This window comes from Hemiscyllium ocellatum, chromosome 31 (genome assembly GCF_020745735.1).
Source record: "Hemiscyllium ocellatum isolate sHemOce1 chromosome 31, sHemOce1.pat.X.cur, whole genome shotgun sequence".
In the NCBI taxonomy this organism is placed as follows: domain Eukaryota; kingdom Metazoa; phylum Chordata; class Chondrichthyes; order Orectolobiformes; family Hemiscylliidae; genus Hemiscyllium; species Hemiscyllium ocellatum.
The window spans coordinates 34,652,053-34,679,214 of NC_083431.1; the positions used below are offsets into that span (position 1 = coordinate 34,652,053).

The 27,162-nt window shown below is 40.5% G+C and overlaps 1 protein-coding gene across 2 annotated transcripts in view; it reads right to left on the bottom strand.

The window, feature by feature from the left end:
- LOC132830551 (syntaxin-1A-like) overlaps positions 1-27,162 on the bottom strand; it is a 234,073-nt gene that overhangs the window by 165,254 nt on the left and 41,657 nt on the right. For both annotated transcript variants that reach the window (XM_060848334.1, XM_060848335.1), the window contains exon 3: positions 6,734-6,833. In XM_060848334.1, the coding sequence (XP_060704317.1) occupies positions 6,734-6,833 (100 nt within the window). The remainder of the gene's footprint in view (positions 1-6,733; positions 6,834-27,162) is intronic.

Below are 27,162 nucleotides of genomic sequence, written 5' to 3' on the forward strand. Positions count from 1 at the left end.
CAAAATAGTTTATCTCTATTGTTGCATGAGCGTATGCTTAGATATTACAGCATAATGGGCAAACTCCTGATTGTAAGATGAAAGGACCACTGACACGGGAGCCCCAGGAAATATTGAGATTTGGAAGGGGGTATTTCTGCACTGAAGACATGAGCCACAGGAAAACTGCATCACATTGTCTCTTATAACCAGAGACATTTCTTTGTCTCACAAAAGTAGAAACCTGTTTGAAGAAGTTGAAGAACTGTGAAATAAGGAACTTGAGGAGTTAGAGAATAGGAAAGGTTTGGAGGGATATGGGCCAGGAGCAAATAAGTGTGACTAGCTTAGTTTGGGATTATGTTTGGCAGAGACTGATTGGACTGAAGGGTCTGCTTCCATGCTGTATGAGACCTTGGTTTTTAAGAAAAGAGGGGTGAAGGGTGAGTTTTTTCAGTGGGTGTGATGTTGAGAAAGAGAAAGGAAAGAGTTTACTAAATGTCAGAAAAGTGAAACATGAAGCTGGATGGACAGGGATTTATAAGGAATAGGTTCTGACAGATGAAAATGAGATAGTAAATGATAAGTGTTTAAGAAAAATTGAATAAAGGTGCAGTTTCAGGATCTGAGGAAGAAGATGGTGGACACAGGGAACCAAAATAGTTAAGATAACAGAGTGCATTATTTGTGGCAAAGAGGTTCATAAGCTGCTGTATTTATTGTAGATAATAGGCAGAGGAGTTTAAGGAACCAAGTTTACGGCATCTTAGAAGATGATGGCAGAGGTTATCATGGCTCTGCAGGATGATCTTGGAGTAGTGAGCAGTTCTGACAGAGCAGAGAAGGACCCAAGAGTTCTTGCTGTAGCCCAGTCAGGACTGATGATGGATGACAGCTGCAATCAGCTTGTCAACAAAGCCATTATCAGTGACATAAAATATATACTGATATAAATCAGTGTTAGGGTTTGTCAAATAACTGACAGATATTGCATTACTTTTCACACAAAAATAACTTGTTCAATTGAAAATCTAATTTACAAAGTAATTTACAATTCTGATCATTTCAAGAAACATGACTCTGGCCTCACCTTTCACCAAATAAATTTATTTTACAAAGTAACATCTTGCCATTGATTGATTGAGCAGAATGTTCAGGGAGAAATGAAACCTAAGTCTATCAGAGATGGGTTATCCTCTCATTGTGATGTGTCTCATGCAGTTTAATATCAGTCCAACATTTATTTCATTTAAGTTTCACCTCCAACCCAGACACATTTCCACCCCACCACCAACTATCCACATTTTCACTCCCCCCATCTCCGACATGCATTCACTTTTTCAATTTGTGAATGTCTGTCTCCTTGTTGCCGAATTGCAGAATTGTCTGAAACATGGATTCTAATTTTGCATTGTCTACAATTGCTGGTTCCTAATCTCCCCACACAACACTTACTTCTGACTTTCTACTAAGCATCACCTAGTTGGGTCCTGAACTGTAGATCTTATGGTACTGAATGAACAAACAAGTTCAATATCTGGAATAACAAATTGAAATCAAATTCAATAAATATGGTCACTTGTGGATTGACATTGTGAAAAGTAAGCAAACAAATTGCTAGATTCTCATAAGAATCCAACTGTTTACCAATGTCCTTCAGGAAACGAAGCAAACATTATGTATGACCATGTAGATGAGTCCATGTACCCACTGACATGGTTTAGCAAGCTAGAGTTGTATGTGTTATTATAATGCTTAATGAGGAAAATATTGGGTGGCCCTTTCAGCCATAATCAACTTAGGACAGACTAGTTGACGATGAAAAGTCTTCCTAACATTTGAGGACAGGGGTCTGTACTTTAAGAGATGTCTTACAGAAAAACCAAACCACACCCTTATAAATTTATATTCACAGAATCATAACTATCAGTTAACATTCCAAAATTCTCCAGGAACATCAACGGATATGCCTCAATGATAAGATTACTAGATTACTTACAGTGTGGAAACAGGCCCTTCGGTCCAACAAGTCCACACCGATCTGCCAAAGCGCAACCCACCTAAACCCATTCCCCTATATTAACACTACGGGCAATTTAGCCAGGCCAATTCACCTGACCTGCACATTTTTGTATTGTGGGAGGAAACCGGAGCACCCGGAGGAAACCCACGCAGACACAGGGAGAATGTGCAAACTCCACACAGATAGCAGGATGTCCACTGGTGAGGCTACAGTGGTATACAGTTAAGTGGGCTTGACCCTGGGTATCTCCACCATTGACTGTGGACTTGTAAATCAAATGGCTTCATGATAAAAGAAGTAGAAAAAAAAATTCTACTGTTTACCACCTCTTTCCATAATGCAGTGTGTCATAAACAACAACTGGACTAGAACTGGGCATCTGTGAAGTGCTGGAGATCACAGACAGTTGCTGAATTGTATATTATCACAATCCACAATCTCAAGGTCCGGCTGAACACACATTCTTCCATTACTAGCAGTGACACAGGGAGACCACTCTGGCTCCATTATGTAAAAGCATTCCCTACACTGAGGCACTAATCTGGTATAATATTGAATCAACTGCATAACAGACAAAAGCAGTGTGATATAGCAGAGATAAACCACTGTGAGAGATCATAACAAGGTATGAGACCAAAAGTGTTTGTGCAGGATCAGGCAACTAGCAGAAGGAGGAAACTCCATGAGAACCACTCTTTTCAACTCACATGAAGAGACACTGGGAATACATGATATGAGACTGAAGCATTTGAGACTGAAGCATTTGAAAATGCTTTAAGTAAAAAAAAAGCCATGTAAGTCCTCATTATTATAAGTACCAGTGCCCGTCAATTCACTTCACTCCAGACATTACAAAGTGACTGTGTATACAATGCAGTCAATATGAACCATAGGAGCAGGAGTAGGCCATTTAGTCCTCCACCCTCCTCCACCATTCATTAAGATCATGACTGATCATCCAACTGATAGCCTGCTCCTCCTTTTCCCCCACAACCTTTGATCCCTTTAGCTCCAAGTATTATATCCAACTTATTCTTTAAATCTTCAAATGCCACGTTGGTTCTGGAGATCATCAAATTCTTGAATTAGATGTAGATACAAGGGAGCTGAATGCCTAGCAGGAGGCAAGATTAGTTGCTCTTGTTTGATCAACTATGACAAAATACAGAAACACTGAGATTAATACATGGACAACATCAAATGTGGATAGACAAGTGGCAGACAGTTTCACATCATTAATGAAATGAGCGGATCATTTCAACAACCAAATACTCAACTACATCCCCAACCTTCAATAAATATCATCATCACCAAATTCATTGTCACCAACATTCCACAGGGTACCATTGAACAATGTTCAAATGGATCAGTCATATCAACAGGCTGAAGAACAGGCAGAAGTTGGATATTCATGACCAAATAGCACAACTCCTGACCCCTTAAAGTGTCTCCATCATCAACAAGAATCAAGCCAGGAATGTGATGGAATACTCATCACTCACTTGAATAGTTGTAACAACACTGAAGAAGCTCAATAATCTTCAGAATAATCTTTTTGATTGACCTTTGGTTTTGGTTTCAATATTTACCATGTTATCAAAATTTGCTTCCAGTCTGTACAGCACAAGTAGCACTTCTCAATTCTTTGATTTCTCTCTCACAAAGGAAGGCAAAGACAGCAAAATTTCGAGAATATCTCCATCTGTAATTTGATAAATCACATGCCATCCTGATTTTAGGATATGGGATGCTGTGTCATAATTATTAAATTAAATTATTAAATCCTGATTATCACAACACTGTGGAAAAACCATCAACATAAGGACTGCAACTGTTTAAGAAGGGCAACCCAGAATTCAAAAACAAATTTGAAAATACAAATTTCCTTCACATCCAGAGAAGATTTTGTTTTTAGAAAAAGTTGTCAAATCCTCTCTCTGGTGCTATTACACAGAAGCATCAATCTCAAGTTGCAATGCCACATTTCATGTTGTCAGTTTTGATACTTCCTGTTGCACAAAACCTGTGCCAACAACAGTACACCTACTGCCAGCATCTCTGCCTCATAACATCAGTGATGGCTGCATATGATATTAAGTTGCTGAGCAGTGTGGGGAGCATCCTTTAATCTCTCTGCATTCTTCATGCATTGATAACAATGCAGAGAACTCACATCTGTCCTCATTCAACTGCTGCTCTGAAGTCACATTAGCCTCCAAACCGTACTTGACTTTGTTTACAAAACCTTGATGGAGCCAAGCATACGGGCAAGCAACGCTCTATCAGGAATCTACGTCACTGCAGCGGAGGACTGCAGAGGGGTTAATGTGATTGATGACAACAAAACCACTAACAGAAGGCATTTAATTACAGATTACAATACTATTGCAGTCAGAATTATTCCAAAAAGCCTTAACTCATAGGTGCTTCATTAATTGGACATTGCAGAGGGTCTGTTGCTAATGCAGTCTACTGCCTTTAAAGCTTTGTGCAGAAAATATGAATGAAGCAAGGCGGCTGGCCACCCATCCCCCCACACTCATGCCGCAATCTCCATTCACACCAGCAGTCCGGTCCTCATACGTGTTGTTAACCGCTCTCCCCTTGCGTGCAGCCTGTGCTGTCTCACTGCAGGAGACTGAGGATGCAGCAGCTGCCCTGCTTTGTTCTATAGCCGAACACGACATCTTTTTCAGCTCACTACAGCGACTGCAGTGAATCAGCAGGTGGTGATTACAGCACATCCTCTTTATCCTTTTCATCCTAGAAATATTTGTGCAGGAGATAATGATATCTCACCAACTGTAAACAGAACTTCAGGGTTTTTTTATGCCTAATGCAACATCAGTGCAGCAAACAGAAGTGCTGACCTTACTCAGGCCCATCCTTTCTCAATGCTGTTGTATTGAAGATGCTGCTGAAGCTATGCCCAGATTATACATACCAATCTAATAACCAGCTAAAGCTGATCAACAAGTCCACAAAAACACAACCTCACATGTGAAAACAAGTAGTTGCACTACTTTGTCTCTTAAGTTGCAAGTAAATACAATATTCCTTCAGTTCTATTGGACTGAAAACACTAATACATGAAAACAAAAGTACTGAAGGCATAAAGTTGTTAATGAAATTCTAAAATTGTCCAGATGCATGAGATTATGGTAAATTTTGTATTTTTGGTTACATTAAAATGATGCAGTTTAAATACTTAAAAGCATTTTCATAATTTACAATTAGATTGTTAGGACAACAAAAGGACTTTAGAAATTTCGACAAAACAACCCATCCCATTTGTTCCCCATATCCATTCCCTCACTGCTCAGATTTATCAAAGTACTCTTCTCTCTCCAGACCTAGTTCACAGAGATATCCATCCAACTTTCCACATTTTCACCAAGGAAGACCTTTCCTTAAACCTCCCACTTCATACTGACTCTCTCTCTTAACCAATCTAATCAAGCCAGTGTTCATCTCAAGTTGCCCTCAATCAGCGTTTACTTTTTCCTCCTCTGTCCCAAAATATTGTTGCCCTCTTCTCACCAAATTCACACTCCCAGTTAATTAGATTAGATTAGATTACTTACAGTGTGGAAACAGGCCCTTTGTCCCAACAGGTCCACACCGACCCGCCACCCACCCAAACCCATTCCCCTACACCTAATACTATAGGCAATTTAGCATGACTAATTCACCTAACCTGCACATTTTTGGATTGTGGGAGGAAACCGGAGCACCTGGAGGAAACCCACATAGACACAGGGAGAATGTGCAAACTCCACACAGAGAGTCGCTTGAGGTGGGAATTGAACCCGGCTCTCTGGCGCTGTGAGGTAGCAGTGCTAACCACTGTGCCACCGTGCCGCTCACTCAACAATTGATGATACCTTCATAGCCATCCATTCACCCCATCCCTTTTCCATTCATTGCCATCCCCCTCCTTTGACAGGCCTTGACTCATCCCAACCTTTTCCCTTTGTCACAGATTCTAAGTTGCCCCAGTCTCCCTATGTTGAGCACTCTGCCTTTCTGATTAGTGTTCATTTCATTTTTTCTGCTCCTGCCAGGCTGGTGCTAATGCACTGGAAACGTCCTATTCCTGTTTTGTTAGCTCCCAGTTTTGCAGCCTCTGCATGCTAATTGACATTGAAACTCCCATTTTCAGAAGAATTCCAAACTAACTGAAGTAGCACACATATTTCTTACTGCTATAAGTATTATAAAGAGGAGCAGAGGTATTTCTTTAGTACATTAGCAATTGCTTGGTTGGAGCAACAAATAATGACATTTTCAGCATGTCCCAAAACCACAAATGTCAGCATGAAATAGATAGGCTTGCAGAGTAGGAAGATTAGATTTCTATAATTCTTATCAACATTGTACTAACAGCAACAGCTGACATTTTTTGTGTATGGCTACCAATCATCTGGAGTCTGTTCAATTTTGCAGACTACTCAGATAAATTAAGGTAAGTGGTCTAAAATCAACAAGTGTTGAGTGGTCACCCCTAAAAATGAGATTGCTTTTTGACCCAATATGATGTCTTAGGGACTTGAAATGACTGCCCTCAGAGTACAACGAGTAGAGTGACTGGTCACTGCTACACTCTGCAAGATCACACTAAGTGATGGTCTAACTCTAGCTGGAGTGATCCATTGAAATCACCCTCTGCGACCTCATGCTGTGACTATTCTCAATGACCTGCTCAGAAATTCTCAAAAATCAAATTCTTACTTTCATCTGGGTTTGGTGCAGCGAGGATTGCACTGTGTTTTCGTTTAACCTCTTCCACGTTCTCAGAGATCTTGTCTATGAAGCCTCGGATTTCTTCAACCTGATAATTACAGGAGATCAAAACATGTTGAAACACGTTCCTTTTGCTATTCATTTAAAACCAGAAAATAAAAGAAAGCAGGCTTATATTTAGAACATTACCATTATGCAATACAGTGTAAACAAAGACAGTGCAATAAATTGAGCAGACTGGACCATGGCATCACAGAATCATCAAGAAGTAAACCACCAATACAGGATTCTAATCCATACCTATTTGTATGCCTGGAGTTGTATAGATAATTCCATTCAAGCTGCTCACTTACACTGATCTTTTAGAATATTATGTATTACTCATCTTCACCCATCTGAAACAATGCACTCTTGATCTTTAATTCCACCTCACTGGTTGGCATTATGTGTAATAAAGCACTTCGTTTGCATTCATAATTCCAATGAAATTTGAACTATTCCCCAAAAAAATTCCACTTGGCATAATGATTTGAAACTTGGGCCCTTAACATCGCTCTCTCGATTCTTTCCATCACATTGAAATTTCAAACCTAAAATTAAAATTGTTTAGAAACACTATCCATGCATTCTAAGCAATTCTTAATGGACATCAGCAATATTCCTATAGATTTACACTTCTTGTGTCTGTTTACAAAATTTCCCATTTCCTGTGATCACTGTACTATGAGTTGAACAATGACTTTTGTTAATTGCCCATTGTCTTTCCAAAACCATGTTCATGAACATTTTTCAATATTCAAATCAGTATAGTCTCTCCAAATGTAATCCTAGTCATCTAACATCCTGTTTTCTTGATAACTTTGCACCCTTTGCTAACTCAGGCATCTGTCTTTTCATTCAATCCTTGTTTACATTTTGCTCTTCTAAAGACGTGGGAGTAGTCTTGGGTAAAGGAATGCAAAAAAGGAGAGGATCTGCTGGAATTCAATTTTTTGCTGATATTTAACCAAGGTAGAAATCTTGACCAGGGCACCAGAATACAAGACCATTAGTCAAGTAGTGCATTGGAATCATGCATTCTTTGAGACAAGGCCCTAGTTTAAGACCTCATCTGAAAAACAGCAGCTCTGACAATGGAAAACTCCCTCACTAAATGGCCAACCGAGAGTATATGCAGGAAATACAATAGAGTGCATTAAGTGAAACAAGCTTATAATTTAGGAAATAAAATATTTGTGTTGCCAGTGGCATAGCAGAGTGTTGAAACTTACTATTTAACATTGATTTTCTTTAGCCGGACATATCAATATTATTTCTTTGTTAGTCAGTTGGTTCAATAATTTGTTAGGCCAACATCTCTTCAATCCAAGTTATCACCTGAAATATCAATCAGAACAGCAGAGGAGGAGGCTACTCTGTCATATATCCATGCCAACTCTCTGCTGAGCAATCCAATCAGTTGCATTCCTCCTCTTTCCCCTAAGTCATATCGGTTTATTTTTTCCAAATGCCCAGCCAAATTTATTTTGTAACCATTTTATTTACAGGATGGTTACAGTATAGGAGGTCTTTAGCCCGTCGAGTCTGTGCTGATTCTCTGATGGAGCAATTCTCCTAGTGCCATTGTTTGCTTTCTTTCAAATGCTCCAATTGCTCTTGCCTCCACCACACTCTCAGGCAGTGCACTCCAGATCCAATCACTTGCAGTGTGAAAAGATGTTTATGTTGCCATTGTTTCTTTTATCAGTTAGGTTCAATTTATGCCCTTTGCTTTTCAATCCTTCTTCCAATGCAAGTAGTTGGTCCCTACTCAGTCCATTTCATTTTAGCACCTTGCGCAGAGATGCTGACAATGATTTCAGTTTGGGGCATGAACTCTTCTGTTATTTTATTCCAGTCCAGTGTATAGAATATGTAGAGGATCCTTCCGACTGACTTCCACAACTTAGCTTCACAGATTAAAGTTCAAACATAAGCTTTAATAAAACTTGGTTAAAAATGATGGTAAGTGAATCTGCATTGACTTTTTTGTTCACTAACAGTGGAAATGCCTGGTGCTCTCAAGAAATCAGAAGCAAATTCACTGACAGAAGTGCTGAAAAACCCCACATAAAAGTGTTCTTGATGTAGGTAAGGAACTGTTTTGATCTTGAGACTCAGACTCAGCTGTTTATAGCACAGAAGGAAGCCATTTGGGCCATCACATCAACAAAAATGTGATAACATTAATCCCATTTTCCAGCTCTTGGTCCATAGTCCTGGAGGCTAAGCAATGCAAGTGTGTATCTAAAAACTGATTCAATGCGACAAGAGTTTCTGACTCAACAACTCGTTCAGGCAGTGACTTCCAGACTCCCACCATCCTCTGTGTGAAAACAATTCCCTCACCTCTCTCTCAACTTTCTACTACTTACCTTAAATTTAGGTCGTGTGGTTATTGAACCCACTGCTAATGGGAGAGGTGCCTTTCTATCCACCGTATCTACATCCCTCAATCTTATACACCGCTTTCAGGATCTCTCTCAACTTCCACAGCTGCAAAGAAAACAATCCCAGCCTCTTCAACCTTTACTCATAGCTCATACCTTCCAGCCCAGGCAGCATCCTGGTAAATCTCCTCTGTACCCTCTCTAGTGCAATTACATCCTTATAAGGTGGTGACCAGAACTGCTCAAGCACGCTAATTATGGCCTGACAAGTATTTTAAACAGTTCCAGCATACCTTCGCTGCTCTTGTACTCTATGCATCAGCTAAATAAAAAAACTGAACTGTCTCTAACCACTAACCTATTTGGCCTGCTACCTTCTGTTTGAGGGACCACAAGTTCTTCATTGTATTCCCCCTGGAGTTCTTGCCCAAAATCTTAACATTTGTGTTCCCTAGTTTTTCCACCACCAATTGCAACGAAGAGATTTCCTTTGCCTACCTTCAGTAAATGGGTATTAATCTTGAGCAAACTGCTCTCCATCTCCTTTTTCCTTGGAAAATGACCCTTGTTTCTCCAACCTAATCTTTGGCTAAAAACCTTCAGCTCTGGAACCATTCTGAAACTTCTCAAAGACCTACATGTGTTTTCTAAACTGTAATATTACAGACCTGGAAGTTAGGCTGGGGCCTAATCTAAAATTTATTCATGTTCAGCATTAATGACCTGCTTTTGTACTCAATATCTCTATTTATAAAGGAAAAGGTCCCATAAGCTTTGTTAACTGTCTTCTCATATATCATGCCATCCTTAAACATCTATGGACATGAACCCCCATGTGCCTTTGAAAACTTCTGAGAGCTATATGTAGTCTATATTGCCTTCTGTCAAAGTCCATCATCTCACACTTCTCTGCATTAACTACCATTTATGACTTATTGGGCCCTTCTGCAGCCTTATCCTGCTGTTATGGTAAATTGGTATATTCTCACTGTTAGCCACACAATATCAAATTTGGAATATTCTGCAAATTTTGAAATTTTACTCTGGATTCCAAAATAAAAATCATTTCTAAAAAAAAGCAAAAAAAGAAGCAAAACTCCTAACACTGACCCACAGTGAACATGACTACCTGCCATCCTCCAGTTTGAAAAATAACCCTATCCACAACGCCTGGGTTTCTAACCTGAAGCCATTCATCATTCAAGCTGACACTGACTCCTATTCCACAAGTGTCAGTTTTGATTTGACGCCAAAATTGGAGGTGTAGTGGACAGCGAAGAAGGTTATCTCAGATGACAATGGGATCTTGATCAGATGGGCCAGTGGGCTGAGAAGTGGCAGATGGAGTTTAATTCAGATAAATGCAAAGTGCTGCATTTTAGATTAGATTAGATTACTTACAGTGTGGAAACAGGCCTTTTGGCCCAACAAGTCCATACCGACCCACCGAAGCGCAACCCACTCAGACCCATTCCCCTATGTTTACCCCTTCACCTAACACTGCGGTCAATTTAGCCTGGCCAGTTCACCTAACCTGCACATCTTTGGACTGTGGAAAGAAACCAGAGCACCTGGAGAAAACCCACGCAGACACGGGGAGAATGTGCAAACTCCACACAGTCAGTCGCCTGAGGCAGGAATTGAACCCGGGTCTCTGGCGCTGCAAGGCAGCAGTGCTAACCACAGTGCCGCCCACGGGGAAAGCAAATCTTTGCAGGACTTATACAAGGACCTTATAATGGTAAGGTCCTAGGGAGTGTTGCTGAACAAAGAGACCTTGGAGTGCAAGTTCATAGCTCCTTGAAAGTGGAGTCACAGGTAGATAGGATAGTGGAGAAGGCATTTGGTATGCTTTCCTTTATTGGTCAGAGTATTGAAAACAGGAGTTGGGATGTCATTTGGCAGGACATTGGTTAGGCCACTTTTGGAATATAGCATGCACTTCTGGTCTCCTTCCTATCAGAAAGATGTTGTGAAATTTGAAAGGGTTCAGAAAAGATCTACAAGGATGTTGCCAGGGTTGGAGGATCTGAGCTACAGGGAGAAGCTGAACAGGCTGGGGCTGTTTTCCCTGGAGGATCGGAGGCTGAGGGGTGACCTTATAGAGGTTTACAAAATTATGAGGGGCATGGATAGGATAAACATACAAAGTCTTTTTTCCTGGGTTGGGGGAGTCCAGAACTGGAGGGCGTAGGTTTAGGGTGAGAGGGGAAAGATATAAAAGAGACCTATGGAGCAACTTTTTCACACAGAGGGTGGTACGTGTATGGAATGAGCTGCCAGAGGAAGTGGTGGAGGCTGATCCAATTGCCTTTTAATGTTGTAATTGTATGGGTATATGAATGGGAAGGGTTTGGAGGGATATGGGTCGGGTGCTGGCAGCTGGGACTGGTTTGGGTTGGGATACCTGGTCAGCATGGATGGGTTGGACCGAAGGGTCTGTCTACATGCTGTACATCTCTATGACTCTATATGGTTTTTCTTCAAAGGCTTTCTTAAAATTCATATCAACAAGGTCCATGGCTTTGCCTTCATCAACCGTTTCCATTATATGATGAAAAACTTCTATGAAAATGATTAAACATGACATGTCATTTATTGCTGACTCTTGAACATAGAGCATAGAACATTACAGCTCAATTGGCCTGTGGAACCAATCTGAAGCCCATCTAACCTACACTATTCCATTCTTGTCTATATGCCTATTCAATGACCACTTAAATGCCCTTAAAGTTGACGAATCAACAACAATCTCTGAGTAAACAATCTCTGATATCTGTCCTAAATCTATCACCCCTCAATTTAAAGCTATGCCTCCTTGTGCTAGCCATCACCATCCGAAGAAAAAGGCTCTCACTATCCAACCTATTTAACCCTTGGATTATCTTATATGTCTCAATTACCTCTCAACCTTCTTCTCTCTAACAAAAACAGTCTCAAGTTCCTCAGCCTTTCCTCGTAAGATCTTCCCTCCTTACCAGGCAACATCCTAGTGAATCTCCTCTGAACCCTTTCCAGAGCTTCCACGTCCTTCCTATAATGCAGTGATGAGAACTGCACGCAATACTCCAAATGTGGCCGCACCAGAGTTTTGTACAACATCAGCATGACCTCATGGTTCCAAAACTCAATCCCTCTACTTATAAAAGTTAATACATGGTATGCCTTCTGAACAACCGTATCAACCTGGGTGGCAACTTTCAAGGACCTATGTACCTGACACCGAGATCTCTTTGCTCATCTACACTATCAAGAATCTTACCATTAGTGCAATACTCTGCATTCCTGTTACTCCTTCCAAAGTGAATCACCTCATTCTTTTCCACATTAAACTCCATTTGCCACCCCTCAGTCCAGCTCTGTGGCTCATCTTTGTCTCTCTGTAGCCTACAACATCCTTCCTCACTTTCTACAACTTTATTGACCTCAGAGTCATCCGCAAATCTACTCGGCCCTCCTCCAGGTCATTTATATAAATGACAAACAAAAAGAGATCCTTGCGGTACCCCACTCATTTCCATCAACCACCATCCTCTGCCTTCTTTCAGCTAGCCAATCTCTGATCCAAACCACAAATCACCATCAATCTCATACCTCCGTATTTTATGCAATAGCCTACTGTGGGGAACCTTATCAAATGCCTTACTGATTCTGTTCAGTTTATACAAATCTCTCAAGTACCTGTCTCTGATTATTATTTCTGGAAAACCATCCACCAGTCGTGCTAACTTGACAGTTTGTGGTTATTAAAAATGTCCTCAGACGCTTCCTTGAATAGTATTTGCAATCTCTAATCCTCTAGGTCCTCCCACATATTTAGGGAAATTTATAAAATTATGGTGAGCTCTTCTAATCAGTTCACTCCCAGTTATTTTAGCAAGCTGGAATGCAAACCCTCTGGAACAAATGATTTATTTATCCACCTTTAGAGATAGCCAATCTTTTCAGCAAATCCTTCTCAATTTTCACTCCAACTTTTTACTGCCACCACCTCTGTTTCTACCAATACTTTGTTAGCATCCTCTTCCTTAGTAAACACCAATAGAAAGCACGCCTGAAAATCCCACACTTGCCTCTTCCTCCTAAGCCTACATCATCCTCGTTATCATGAATAGGCCCCACCCCACCTTTTTGGGAGTACTGAGTCGAGAGGGCATTGCTGGAAAAGTACAGCAGGTCAGGCAGCATCCGAGGAACAGGGGAAATGACGCTTCAGGCAAAAGCCCTTCATCAGCCCGAAACGTTGATCCTCGGATGTGACCTGACCTGCTGTGCTTTTCCAGCACCCACTCTCAACTCTAATCTCTAGCATCTGCAGTCTTCACTTTTGTCCTTTTGGGAGTACTGCCTATTCAGATGCTGGTAAATAACTTTCAGTTCTTTTTCAGGTTAACTGCCATTCTAGTCTGGTATTTGCTCTTTGCTGATCTTTTTTCCATGCTTTCATTCCCTCACAGCATCTTTTATTGGGTATGGTTTTAAGAATTTCACCTGACATGTATCCTGTATTTTTGTATCATATTCTACCTCTCTCTCTCTCTCTCTCTCTCTCTCATTATCCAAGAAGGCTCAGCTCCGTTATCCTTTGCCTTATTTGAAAAGAACCTAGTCTATGCATGAAATAATGCTTCCTTAAAAAAAAATCTTTTGTTCTGTTCGTTTTTGCTGTTAATTTTGGAAATAGACAAGATCTTTTCCTCAGAGTGGGGGTATCCAAAACTAAAGGGCATAGGTTTAAAGTGAGTGTGGAGAGATTTAAAAGAGAGGTAAGAGGCAACTTTTTTCACACAGTGGATGATTGTGTTTGGAATGAGCTGCCAGAGGAAGTGGTGGTGGCCTGTCCATTTACAACATTTAAAAGGCATCTGGATGGGTATATGAATAGGAAAGGTTTAGATGGATATGGGCCAAGTGCTGGCAAATGGGACTAGATTTATTTAGGACATGTGTTTAGCATGGACAAGTTGGACTGCATGTTCCGTTTCTGTGCTGTACATTTCTAGAACTATTTACCCTGGTTAGAGGGAGCCCCTCTCATCCCTAAGAAGTTGTCACACAGCTATTTTATTTCAGACTATTCTTCTTTTCTCCATTAATATTCAAAATCTTGTGAAGGATGATCACATAAATTACATAAATGTTCCTGCTCAAACACTTGGTCCACTTCATTTCCCAGCACGAGGTCAAGCAATAACTCCTTCCTTGTTGGATTGGAACAAATTGGCCAAAGAATTTCTCTTTAATAACTTTTCAGAAATGTGTTTTCCTTAGTTCTAACATTTACCTAATAAATGCATAATTAAATGACTCCAATGGGACCTCTCTACAGTTTTTGTCTCTGTGTAATTTCCTGTCAGATATGCTCCTCTCTCTCTTATAATGAAGCGATCTACAGGAAATCCCCAGTTGCATGACCATACTCTTTTTGAATTTTCAATTCTAATCAAATGGATTCTGCTATGGTGCTCTCCAGGAGTTCCTCTCCTTCCAACTCTGTAATACCTTCTCTGATCAGCACTCTTATGTCACTTCACCTTTTCTTTCTCTACCTTACCCTTGAACATTAATCATCTGTGGTCATCATTTTTACAAGTTTTCTGCTTTGCGACTGCATTATATTCTCACATGACTACCCACACTTGCAGCTGATCAGACATATTCACCACACTTTGTGCATTTATGCACATACATATATATAATCATCTCTTATCCTTTGTGGCTTTTCTTTGCCTGGTCTTATTTAATTTGACACCACATCCTTCTCCAGCACTAACCAAAACTTTGATTCCTACAAGCACCTTGTTTTTACTTTCTCATTTAATTTAAAATGTCCCCAACCATAGGAGTGATTAAAATACCCCAAGGTGGTGCACAGGGTGTAAGAATGTATATTGGATCAGCTAGGGAAATTCAGGAAGGGTCACCAAATGGGACGGTGGTGGAGGAGGTGTCATTATTGGAGGCTATGGAAATGGCCCTGTCTTCTTCCCACAGCACTATCATCCATAACTATCCTTCTCCACATCCATGCCAGCACCAGCTTCTCTTCTTCCACTTTATGAAAATGGGAAGCTACTGTGGGAAAGGGAGCTCAGAGGGTTGGGTTTGGGCAGCTGACAGTAAGATGTGCAAATAGGAAAGAGGTCACAATAGATGGGAGTTGAAAAGTTCTCAGTTGCTCGTAAGTAGAGTAGGCACAGTAATGAAGAGAGTTAGACATAAAGCTGAGAATTCACAAGAGGGGGCTCTGGGGGATGAGGAACCAATGCAGGTCAATGTCAGTAGCTAGGGGTGAACAGAACCATTGGCAGCACAGAATACAAAGTTTATACCACGTAAACAATAGGACATCAGCCAGGAGAACAGTAGAGTAGCAATGTCTGGAAGTGCAACAACAGAAGGACTGAGACAGTAATGAACAGAGTCAGAAGCTCAGTTCAGAGTTGAATGAAATGGGAAAGTTACTACCTATTTGGTTAAACTGGAGACAGTGGACTATTGTGGTTAGTGGCTGCAGAATCTTGAGCCATAGTGAGAGTGAACTACACCCAAGCCGAAAGCTGAAACCTGATTTTCTCAGATACAGGAACATGTTTGAGTTGTCTCAACTCAGTGATTACTGGGCATGGATCTAACACAAGAAAAAGATCTGTGATAATTCAGCAAAACCTTCCGCAGATTTGGTAATTGAAAAATTCATATGGTTACTGGGAAGAAACAGAAACATGACTTTGGTGGATTTAGTGGTTGGGGGATAGGCAACTTCAATTGGTCGCCAGTTGTGTATCTGTCTTAGGAACATATGATTGGATAGTGCATTGGAGGCTTTACTCTCGATCTAAGCTTCCAACATTGGACTATGTTGTGTCGATGGAACTCTGTAGATTCAGTAAGTCTTCCGCACTGCACAAAGCAGCATTTTCTGACAAGAATTTCTTCAGTGTGTAAGGTTTTGGATTTCTCCAATAGGAAATAAAACTCTGAATATATCAGGAAAGCTTAATACAAATGCAACTACAACATGAAAGAACTGGTACCAGGACCTCAGAAGCTGCAGCAGCAGCTTGCGCTAAACCATAAAGTATGAAAGACAGGTTTGTGTGGTATTTTCCCAAATCGCCACACAGTAATTTGTACTATATGTCATCTCTTCAAGAATGTGGTACCAGATGGGTATCACTTGGGATAATTTGTTGCTATCAATCCTTTTTTTTTCTTTCCTCTGTCTTGGACCTACTTAGTGGTGAATGCTAGAGGTGTGGTAGGGATGTCCAGCACAGGCACTGTTCTTAGCTAACAAAACGTTTATTGCACAATAGTAATAATTACAACTATATTTGATCAGACATTATTACCAGGAGCTAAAAGAGGCACATCTGCTCCTTCCAAAAGAGAAAGTAGAACTCCTGGTCTCCACCCACAATCTGTGTGTGGAGCCAATGTAACATGAACCTGAAACCCTTCGGAAGCAGTACCCAATGCAACAGTTTGCTGCAATTTGGCAGCACAATGGGCGATTGGACAAGGTCTCAAATAACAGCACTTTAAAGAAGTAGACTGCCATGAAGAACAATGATGGAAAAAATTAAACAAATAGCTGGATGCTTTGTTTTATTCTTGAATCATCATGTAACTTTGTATCTGTGACGTAGCATGGTAAATGTGCAGTCAGTCAGTAGAAATCCTAATGAGGGACCTTGTAATACAGATACAATGGGTGCCCAGAAGCAATATTATATGGGCTTGTACCCAGGAGCAATACAGTACAAACAGCCTGTATCCAGGAGCAGTACTATACATCATTTTGTACTCAGGAGCAAAATATATCACATTCAGACTTGTTTTTTTTAAGGTATGGTAGGTTTCTCATCAGAAGACAGCAGAATCCATCCACAGTGATGCATGATACAGAGATTATCCACAGTACCTTACTAAATCTCAATGGCTGAGATGGGTATTTTACAGATTACATAAGCAGAGACACTCCTAGTATCTCACAATTGTCTGAGATTCCCCCTCATCATTGAGTCTCTGCTGAGTCCATACGACAGTCAACACGCAACAACCACCTCACTTTAAAAGAACTTCACATGGAGACATTGTCTACTCATCAAAATAATAGTTGGACCTGGACCTCATGGTATCTACAGCAGACACTTTGAACCACTGACAAGTTGCCTTTGCATGGTACTTCAAATCTAGTGGCAAGAATCACCTCAACACCATCTTCTCCCGAGCCAACACTGAGACATTACTCCCATCAAACAGCTCCTTTGGGTTCAAAATGTTATTCAAATGCTTGAAATCAGACTCCCAAAGGAACAGCTCTGTTGAACACAGATGCACTTGGAGACTCCCAGTGGAAGAGCAAAATCACTCTGGGATGTCCTTGAAGTATCCCTGAAGCGGTCAACCATTTCACTGACTCATGGGACTCTTGGCTTCTGGCCATCTAAAATAAGTGAGAGTCTTTTTCAAATGCACTGAATGTAGACAGGTTACAACAGCAGTGAAGCTAAGGCTGCTGCCAACAATAGAAACAAAACTGAAAGATAATTGAACCATGTCTTGTTTCTGCTACTGGTAAGCTAGGAATGATCAAACCTCATAAAGGCTTCATCAGACTCAGCCTTCAAACATTCCCTGCCGGCATTTGGCTGAGTCTGTAGACTCTGCATTGGATTTAGCAGCCATTTCAGAGTCTACTGAACCATTCTCGATCCCAATGGACTGACTAAGGTGAACACATGACATGGTCCAAGGACGTTTCACATATCTAATAAAAACAAATTGCGAAGTATTTGAGCCCTTTCAGCTCTCAATGTTACAATTCTGTATTGTACTGTTATCAGGTGACTTAGGACAGCTGATTATGTCATACTGATCTAAATTAGCTTATTGTTATATACAGTATCACCCTGATCTTGGGCAGTTTAGTGTCTGCACCAAATGTAAGACACTGATTAAACTATTTCATCTGCAGTCTGGTACTTTTACTTGGATTTGAGAAGTGGTTTTGAATCACCAAGCAAAGATGTTTGTTTAATTCCAAACAACTTTGTTATTGGTTTTCTATCGGTAGGTTTGTTGTTTTCTTGTTGCACTGACCCTGAATCCTGTCTGGCTACACTGACCAAGCACCAGCTTCATCAATTAAATAAGAAAATGAAAATTTATTGATTTACAGACTTAGCACCATACATTCCAACTAGATCAGTAATGAAGTACAACCGAATCTGAAAGAAGCAGTTTGGGTCATTAGGAGAATTTGATGTACGTTAATAGAACCATGTTTTGCTTACTGTTAGCCAAACAGCATTACGGAGCAGAGAAATATTGAGAGAAGCTGGTCATTTCTTGGAGATTCGTGTTGTAGATGTTTTCATTTGCTTCAGTCATACCAAGTTGCTAAAACACAACTTCTAACAACATTTATGACATGCCTGGCTGCTGTCTTATATATGAAGAATTGTTTTTTTCAACACTGGGATATACTTTGTGGTTTGAATCAAGCTTATTTGAGTGTTCATTAGAAAAGTCAAAATACTTGGGTTTAAAAGATGCTGAGTGAGGTAGACGTGGTCACGTGCTTCAGTTAACTTAAGGAAACTAAATTGCACATCCAATATTTAGGATTTTATTGCAGTGCACTGGTGTAACCTGCTGTGTTGATTATGTGACAGTCAGAGGCCCCACTATGGGAGGTGAGGAGGGGATAACGTTGGAGGCTGGTCCAGCCATGCTGAGTTTACTGGCAGAGCTTAATTCTCATTTTTGGGCAGATTGAGAGAAAGACTGTGTAGAGAAGGCATCAGGTCACAGCCAGGATTTCAGAGAAGGAAAGGGGGGCAATGAAGAGTTTATTTTGAGTGTCTGAAGAGACTAAACCTCAGGTTAGGGGCATTGAGAGTAAGGTTCAAGCCACCTGAGTAATTAAGAAAGAAATGGAGGTGCACTAGGTGGGCATCAGATTATGCCTGGGCAGTGGGATGAAGTGTTTTTATATTGAATGTTTTTATTAACTTACCCCATTTTTGCATGTTAAATTCTTCACCCTTGCCCTGTATCTATTTACATTCAGCAATTTGCCTTTTTTTTCCAGTTTGTTTGTGTGTATTGCTCAAGATTCTTTAGTGACTTTCAATTATTTCTGCAAATCATGCTTTCATCTCCTTTACAAATTTTTCCCTGGGTTTAAAGTGATTAAATGTTGAGTTTAGTCATACCTTAACCTATTACTCAGCCACAACCAACTTCAACATCATTTCTTCTCTTTTTCATAGCAAAACGTTTATGTTCAAGGTTATTTCTGAGTCATCAGCTTTTCCTGTTTTCAGATTGACACTTACGGTCACAATGTTATAATGGGTGCACAGGTATCAAACCCTTTAAACCTGTGCATGCAGTTCACAGACAGATTTCCAACAGGTTGAGCTTTCTCGGTCATAGATTTGTCTCTTTGATTTGGTCATGGATCAATGTGTGTAAACATTAGCCATCTCTGCACTTCACAGTCACAGCCTTTCCTGCAATCAATATTCTGTTATCTCTGCTGACAGACAGTGCTATGTCATGAGGATGGTTTACTGACAAACTATACAAGCTGCACCTTCACTGGTTTCACTATAATGATAACTGCTAATTCCTAAACTTTGCTAATGTTGATCATTTTCCTATGCAGCCTTATGCAGTTACACAACATAACACCTTATTTAAATATACTCTAATCCCAAATGTTAAGTGCTGCTATTCCTCCAGAATTGTTCTTGGTCACATATGGACTCCACAAGTTTAACACATGAAGGAACACACTCACCACTTTATCACACCCACATCTCATGACAAACCACAATCCCCATCCTCCATAACCACATCAACCCACCACACACCAAATAATGCAGCAAAATTGAGTCAACTACTGTCAGGAGACCTGCCAAAGGCACAAATGTTCTTTGGAAATTTTGGAAATGCAGAAGAGCTCAACTGTTGGTTAAAAGCAAATGATTCGCTGAACCCATTGTTTCCAGAAATTTAAAGTTGCTACGATTAGTAAGCTGAAATTGGAACACCCTTTCCTTTCCTGGAATATTTCTGCACCTAAAATCGAAGTGAAGAGGTGAAAAGAACTTGTGTAATGTCTGGCCCTTAGCAAACAGTGTTACTTCAAAATCTGAAGGAGCCCTGCTAATCAGTTTAGAAAACCTGAAGTCTAGGTGTTTGCTTGCTTTTAATAGAATGTCTTACCAAAGGCTGACAGAATGTAAGTGCAACTAAGTGTTCAACAGGCTTTTTACTATTTCTAAGGTAAAATACATCATGTACATCACAAACATCCCTTTATGAATTTGGCTATATTCCATTGTGCCTCGTTATGGCTTGAAAAACAGCTACAACGATAACGAGGAAGGGGAAAGGGAGCTCAGAGGTACTTAATGCTGCAGCTATTAGTTTTAATAATGGTGTGTCCAAACACATCATGCCTAGACTTGAGAGAATTGCATTCCAAGGTAAAAGGTAGTTCCCACTGTTAAAAATGTCAAAAAGTGAAGTTTTTAACTGTTAAGGTCTAAAGCTCCTGATATTGAGGATAAGATACCTGATGGAACAAGAGCAGACCCAGTAGCAAACAATCTACGACTAATAACTAAGAGCAGCAAAGAAGGTTAAAAGTAGGTTAAGAAAGAATCTTGGAAAGTGAAGACAAGTGAAATGTTACAAATGTGAGCCAACAGACAAAATTGTATGTAAAAGAGAGTCCACTTGGGGCTGATTTCATAAATAATTTCATTAATTGTTCTACATACCATCTCGCAGACATTTTTGATTGTTACCAATAATAAAAATGGTTGCTTTTTGAAAAACGAAAATCAGTAGTAAGATGGACTAAGCCTAAATAGGAAATCAGAAACAGGAACCTTCGGTGTAGTGGAAGGAACAGAGGCTGCTTTAAATTCGAGGTGAACAGAGGAAGATCAGACTTTAAAGATGACAACTTAAGACGACCCAGGAAATGGGAGTGAATGCAGAAAGTGAACAAATATACAAAAAAAATCTAAAACTACAAATTAGTGCCTTTGCCTCAATCCAAATGCATAAGGAACAATATTCTTGAGGTCAAGGTGTTTGTGCAGCAGGTAATTATTGCAGCTATTTATGTAGCTCACATCCATGAGTGAAAATAAATCCATTGTTTATTGAGATAGAAAATTCTGGAGTAGAGGGGGAAACAAAGGAGGCAGGCAGCTTTACTTGTTCAAAAGAAGTAAGTAGATTTGCTATCCCTAAGGAACACAAAAAAGAAAATGAACTTGTCTCACCCAACTTAACAAGCAGGAGACAGGACTAATTATGGAGGTCTGCTACTCACCTTCTGGGCAGAAGCAGAACCATAAAACATTCATTTGTGGATCATAACTGCTGCTGGCAACGCCAGCATTGATTGACCTATCTAGTTGCGCTGAGAATATGATGATGGACTTTATCTTTGAATCACTTCAGTCCATGTGTGGAAGCTACTTCTTCAATGCTTTTAGCCAGAGGACTTTAGGATTTTGATTGAGTGACAGTGAAGGAACAGTGGAACATTTCTAAGTTAGGATTGCCTGTGATTTGCACATATTTCTCATGCACCTACTGCCTCTAACCTTCTTGGTGGTAGGAGTCAGGAGTTTGGAAAGTAGCTGAATATGACTTAACTAGAGACAAAAAAAACCTGCAGATGATGGAATCCAAAGTAGACAGGCAAGAGACTGGAAGAACACAGCAAACCAGGCAGCATTGGGAGGTGGAGAAGTCGACATTTCAGGTGTAGCCCTTCTTCAAGGCTGGAGGTGGGTTTAAGGGGAGCTGCAGATAAAGGGGGTGGCGGACGCAGGATAGTGAAGTGGGGATAGGTGAAACCAGGTAGAGGGTACGACCTGGTTGGTCAATGGGAGGAATGAATCTGTTTGGTGGAAGGGAGGAGTGGAAGGGAGGGGGAGGAGCTGGGAAGGAAGTTGGATGATGGGAAGGGAGATTATTTGAAATTGGAGAACTCAATGTTGACTCCTTTGGACTGTAGGCTGCCCAGGGGGAATATGAGTTGTTGTGCCTCCAATTTGCAGCTTGCTTCGTTGTGGCAATGGAGGAGGCCAAGGATGGTCATGTCGGAAAGGGAGTAGGATGGGGAATTAAAATGTGAGGTGACTGGGAGGTCCAGTCGGCCCTTGCGGGCCCGGCTGAGATGCTCGGCGAACCGTTCCCTACGTTTACGTTCAGTCTCCTCAGTGTAGAGAAGACCACATCGGGAACACCTGACACAGTAAATTAGGTTGGAGGAGAGGCAGGTGAACCTCTGTCTCACCTGGAAGGACTGTTTCGGGGCCAGGATGCAGGTGAGGGGGGTGATGTACTGGCAAGTTTTGCATATTTTCTGGTTGCAGGGGAAGGTACCTGGGGCTTTGGGGGGGATTGGTGTAGAGAGTGGCGCAAACCAAGGACTGTTGAAGGGAATGGTCCTTGTGGAAGGCAGAGAGGGGTGGGGAGGGGAAGATGTTCATGGTGGTTGGGTCTAGTTGGAGTTGGCGAAAATGTTTAAGGATGATGCATTGGATGCGGAGACCGGTGGGGTGTTAGGTGAGGACAAGGGGGACTTTACCTTTAATGCATTTTTTTTGGGGGGGGGGGGACGGGGAGAGTTGAGAGCAGTGGAATGGGGAATGGAGATGGTGTGGTGGAGAGCTGTCTGATTGACAGAGGGAGGAAAAGCATGTTGTTCGAAATAGGTGGACATCTGGGATGTTTGGGAGTAGAACGTCTCCTCATCCAAGCAGATGCGGTGGAGGTGGAATGGAGTTCCTCCAGGATACTGGGTGAGAGAAGGTGTAGTCCAGGTCATTACAGGAGTCTGTTGCTAGAGGTCGCAGAGGTCAAGAAAGGGGAGGGAAGTGTCCGAGATGGATCAAGTGAATTTGAGGATGGGGTGGAAGTTGTGGGCAAAGTCAATGATCTGCTCCAGTTCAGCCTTAACTGGTAAATTACTACAGTACTCCCTGCAGGTAGTATGCATACAACTATAATACACAGCATGAGCACAATCTATGTAAGATAAACTATGTCCAGAAAACAATACAGGAATAGATCATTCTAATCCTCCCAATATAGACTGGGATGCAAAAATCAAGGCAATAAAACAGATCAAGCAAATATGGTTTTTAACCTTCTTTTTAACAACAGGTTAGACATGAATAATTTGTTTCAGATTTTCCCAAACAGGTAAATAGAAGAGTGTCTCCAGGGATGAATGACGAGACTTAGATTAAATTTGACATTTGTTGGTCATGAACACAAACACAACACTCATTTAGAAAGAAGAACAGAAAATACTCAACAGGACAGAGAGGTATATTTTGTTATGCATTTGATCTTTAATATAGAAAAATAAATCCTTAAATACTTTACAGTTTTATTAGCAACAAAGTTGACACGAAATTAGTACCACAACTTGTTCAAAAACGTAATGTTAAAATGAATTTTAAAGGAGAGGGAGGTGAAGAGAATTAGGGAGGGAGTTCCAGACTAGGCCCAAGACAGTGGAAAGCATGGTTACCAATCACAGAGTGCTAAAAAAATACAGAAGCACAAGTGTCTATCATTGGAGAAGCTTGGAGAATTATAATTTTGAATGAATTCAAGTTCACTCAGCTTCAACCCAGTTCAAAGGCGCACTTGTGCCACTTTTCTTATTTGTTTGTGTTGCAGACTAGGTTGGAGTCAGCACAAAAGTTTTATAAAATGTCAGAACCTTATTTAGTTAAGTTCAGATGATGTTTCAAAGCACTAGGAGTGTTATTTTTAATCGACTTTGCTGCAATGTCATTTGTATTTTGACAAGCTTCATTAAACTCATGCTGCAATCACTCTAATCTGAGTCAAGTTTTTTTTGTATCATTCTGTGGAGTTCTGGACATGTTGAAATGTAACCGCAGAACTTTAAAGAGGGATCAAATGAACTAATTCATATTAGTCAACTTGGTGTTGCACATCCTAATTCTTGATCTACGTTTTAAGCATGTAAAGTGACTGTTTGGGGCTCTGGCATGAAGTCCACCAGGTGGATTTGACACCTGCACTGCTGTTTTTTCAGGGATGAGAAAAGATGGTGGGAGACGGATAGATTGGAGAGGCTATTCTCCTTAGAGTAGGGAAGATTGAGAGATATGATGGAGGTGATCAATTTCATGAACATATACATACAGAGGATAGGGAGAAACTTGCTATTGGCAAAATTGATCTTTAGAATTAAAGCAGAACAAATTTTTAATATGTAAGGTGCAGTTAGGATGTGTTTTGGGTGGGATATCAAAACTTGCTCCCTTTAAATTCAACCAATTTTGTGCTCTTATCCAATCTAAAATGCGCACATCTCGGAAAGCGCAGAATGGAATTTTTATAAATTGAATTTCCAACTCACTGTGATTTCCAAAGTAACTGGGATATCGAAGCACTCCTACCACAAAAAGGGAAGAGTTTGACTTTAGGGAAGTTTTATGGCTGGCTTACAAGAAAGGGCAAGAGGGTATTAGCATGAATTAACTCCAAGATTCCAGTTAATGCCAAGTTTAGCTACTGCTTTCTGATATGTCTAGCTTCCTGCCAGCTGCAGGTTATATTGTTCAGTCCTAAAATCTCAACAGTAATAGGACAGAGATCAGGTCATCGACCCTAGCATGGTGTATGCCGTAATGCAAAGCAATTAGTAAATGAGTACATTAACAGCCTGTATTTCTTTAGCCTCTTTAGATAATTGATATATCCCAAAGTGTTTTACATACACATTGTAAAGCAAAGTATGACAGATATGAAGGAGAAAGTGAGGTCTGCAGATGCTGGAGATCAGAGCTGAAAATGTGTTGCTGGAAAAGCGCAGCAGGTCAGACAGCATCCAAGGAACAGGAGATTCGACGTTTCGGGCATAAGCCCTTCTTCATTCATTCCTGAAGAAGGGCTTATGCCCGAAACGTTGAATCTCCTGTTCCTTGGATGCTGCCTGACCTGCTGCGCTTTTCCAGCAACATATTTTCAGCTATGACAGATATTGAGCCATACAAGGAGAAATTAGATCAGATGAGCAAAAGCTTGGTCTGAAAGATAAGTTTTAAGGAGAAACATAAAAAAAGGGAAGTAGAGAGGCAGCAAGGTTTAGGGATTGTATTCAATAGACTATAGCCTAGGCAGTTGAATGCATGGTCACCAATAATAATTGGGAATGCACAAGAGGTCAGGAGAACAGATAACTCAGTAGGTTGTGGGGTTGAAGAGATCACTGAGATAGGGACGAGCAAGGTCATGGACAGATTTTAATAAAGAGCAAGAATTTTGAAAGGAGTAAATCAATTGATGATTTTGAAATTTGAATCTTGAGGTAATGTAGGCCTGCAAGCCCAGAGAGATAAAGTCAACGGAATTTGGTGTCAGATAGGACACAGGCAGGAGACTTTTAGATTATGTCAAGTTTACAAAATGTGGAATGTGATTGAGTAGTCAGGATTGGTCAAGATGAGAAATAATGAAGAGACAAATCAGGATTTTGGTCTTGGTAACTATGCCAGGCAATGTTGTGCAAGTGAAATTAAGCAGTTTTAATGATGATAATGTGAGTGTGGTTAGACGTTTACCTTGAAATCAGGAATGCTACCAAGGTTGCAAGTAGTCCTGTTTAGTTCCAAACTGCTGCCAGGGAGAGGGATGGAATTGTTAACTACCATCATTCAGATCTTTGTCATCTCCTAAACCTATAGCTCACAACGCTGAACTCCACCTCACTAAATATCAGCTCATTCAAAACACACTGTCCAGCAGAAATACAGCAGCTAGAAACCCAGGTTTACAATGAAAGATATAGAATATCTCTGCATAAAGGGAATTGCCAAGAGGGTTTCATATCTGGGATGTCAATCAATCTAGTCAGTCAATTACCAAATTCCTCCTTAAGTAAGGTGACTGAATGCAACCTCAAGAAATATGAATCAGTGCAGCATTAACAAATAGCTTAAAAATGTTCAAAAGACTTTTAAAGCATAAAACAAGGAATGAAACCTGTGCATAATCCAGGCAGGGACTGAGTCAGTAATAGTGACACATACAGAAGATAAGAAAAAGGGAAGGGAATACATTTTAACTGCTGCAATATGAAATAGTATAAAACAGATGGACTTTGTGTATAGACAAATAGAAGAATAAAAGCGGTGAACCAAAATGATAAAGCCTTCAGAAAAGTACTGACAGAACCCTTGAGTTTGTATCTAGAGACACTAAAACTAAAGCATGCAGATAATGTTGAGCTAATCATCTAAGACTTCATCAGCTACATTATTAAGACGATAACTAGGGGACACAGTTTGAAAGAAGTGGTCTTCTATTTAAGATTGAGTTGAACATGGGAAGAGTTGTATTCTCTGAGAGCATTGAGACCGTGAAATTTTGGTTTCCTAGAAAGCAATCGAAGCTAAGTCACTTAATATTTTTAACTTGGGGGCAAAAGTGTTTGACTAAGCAAAGGTGTCAAAGAGTATTGGGGATAAGTAGGAATATGGAGGTGAGGTCACAATCAGATATGCCATTACCTTACGGAATGGTAGAACAGACCTGAGGAGTCACATGGTATACACCTGCTTGTACATTCAGTACTGTTTTGTGTACTGTTTTGAAATTCCATTATTGGAAACATTGAAAATTAAATAATGGATATGCATGATAGAACCCCTACAGAGTGGAAGCAGCCCACTTTCCCCATTGGGTCCATACCAACCCTCAGAACAGCATCCCACCCAGACCCATTACCCTAACCTATCTCCTTTGAACCCTACATTTCCCATGATTAATCCACCTAGCCTGCAATCCCTGGACAGTATAGCAAGTTAGCATGGCCAGACCACCTAACCTGCACGTCTTTGGACTGTGGGAGGAAACCGAACACCCAGAGAATGTGCAAACTGCACACAGACATTT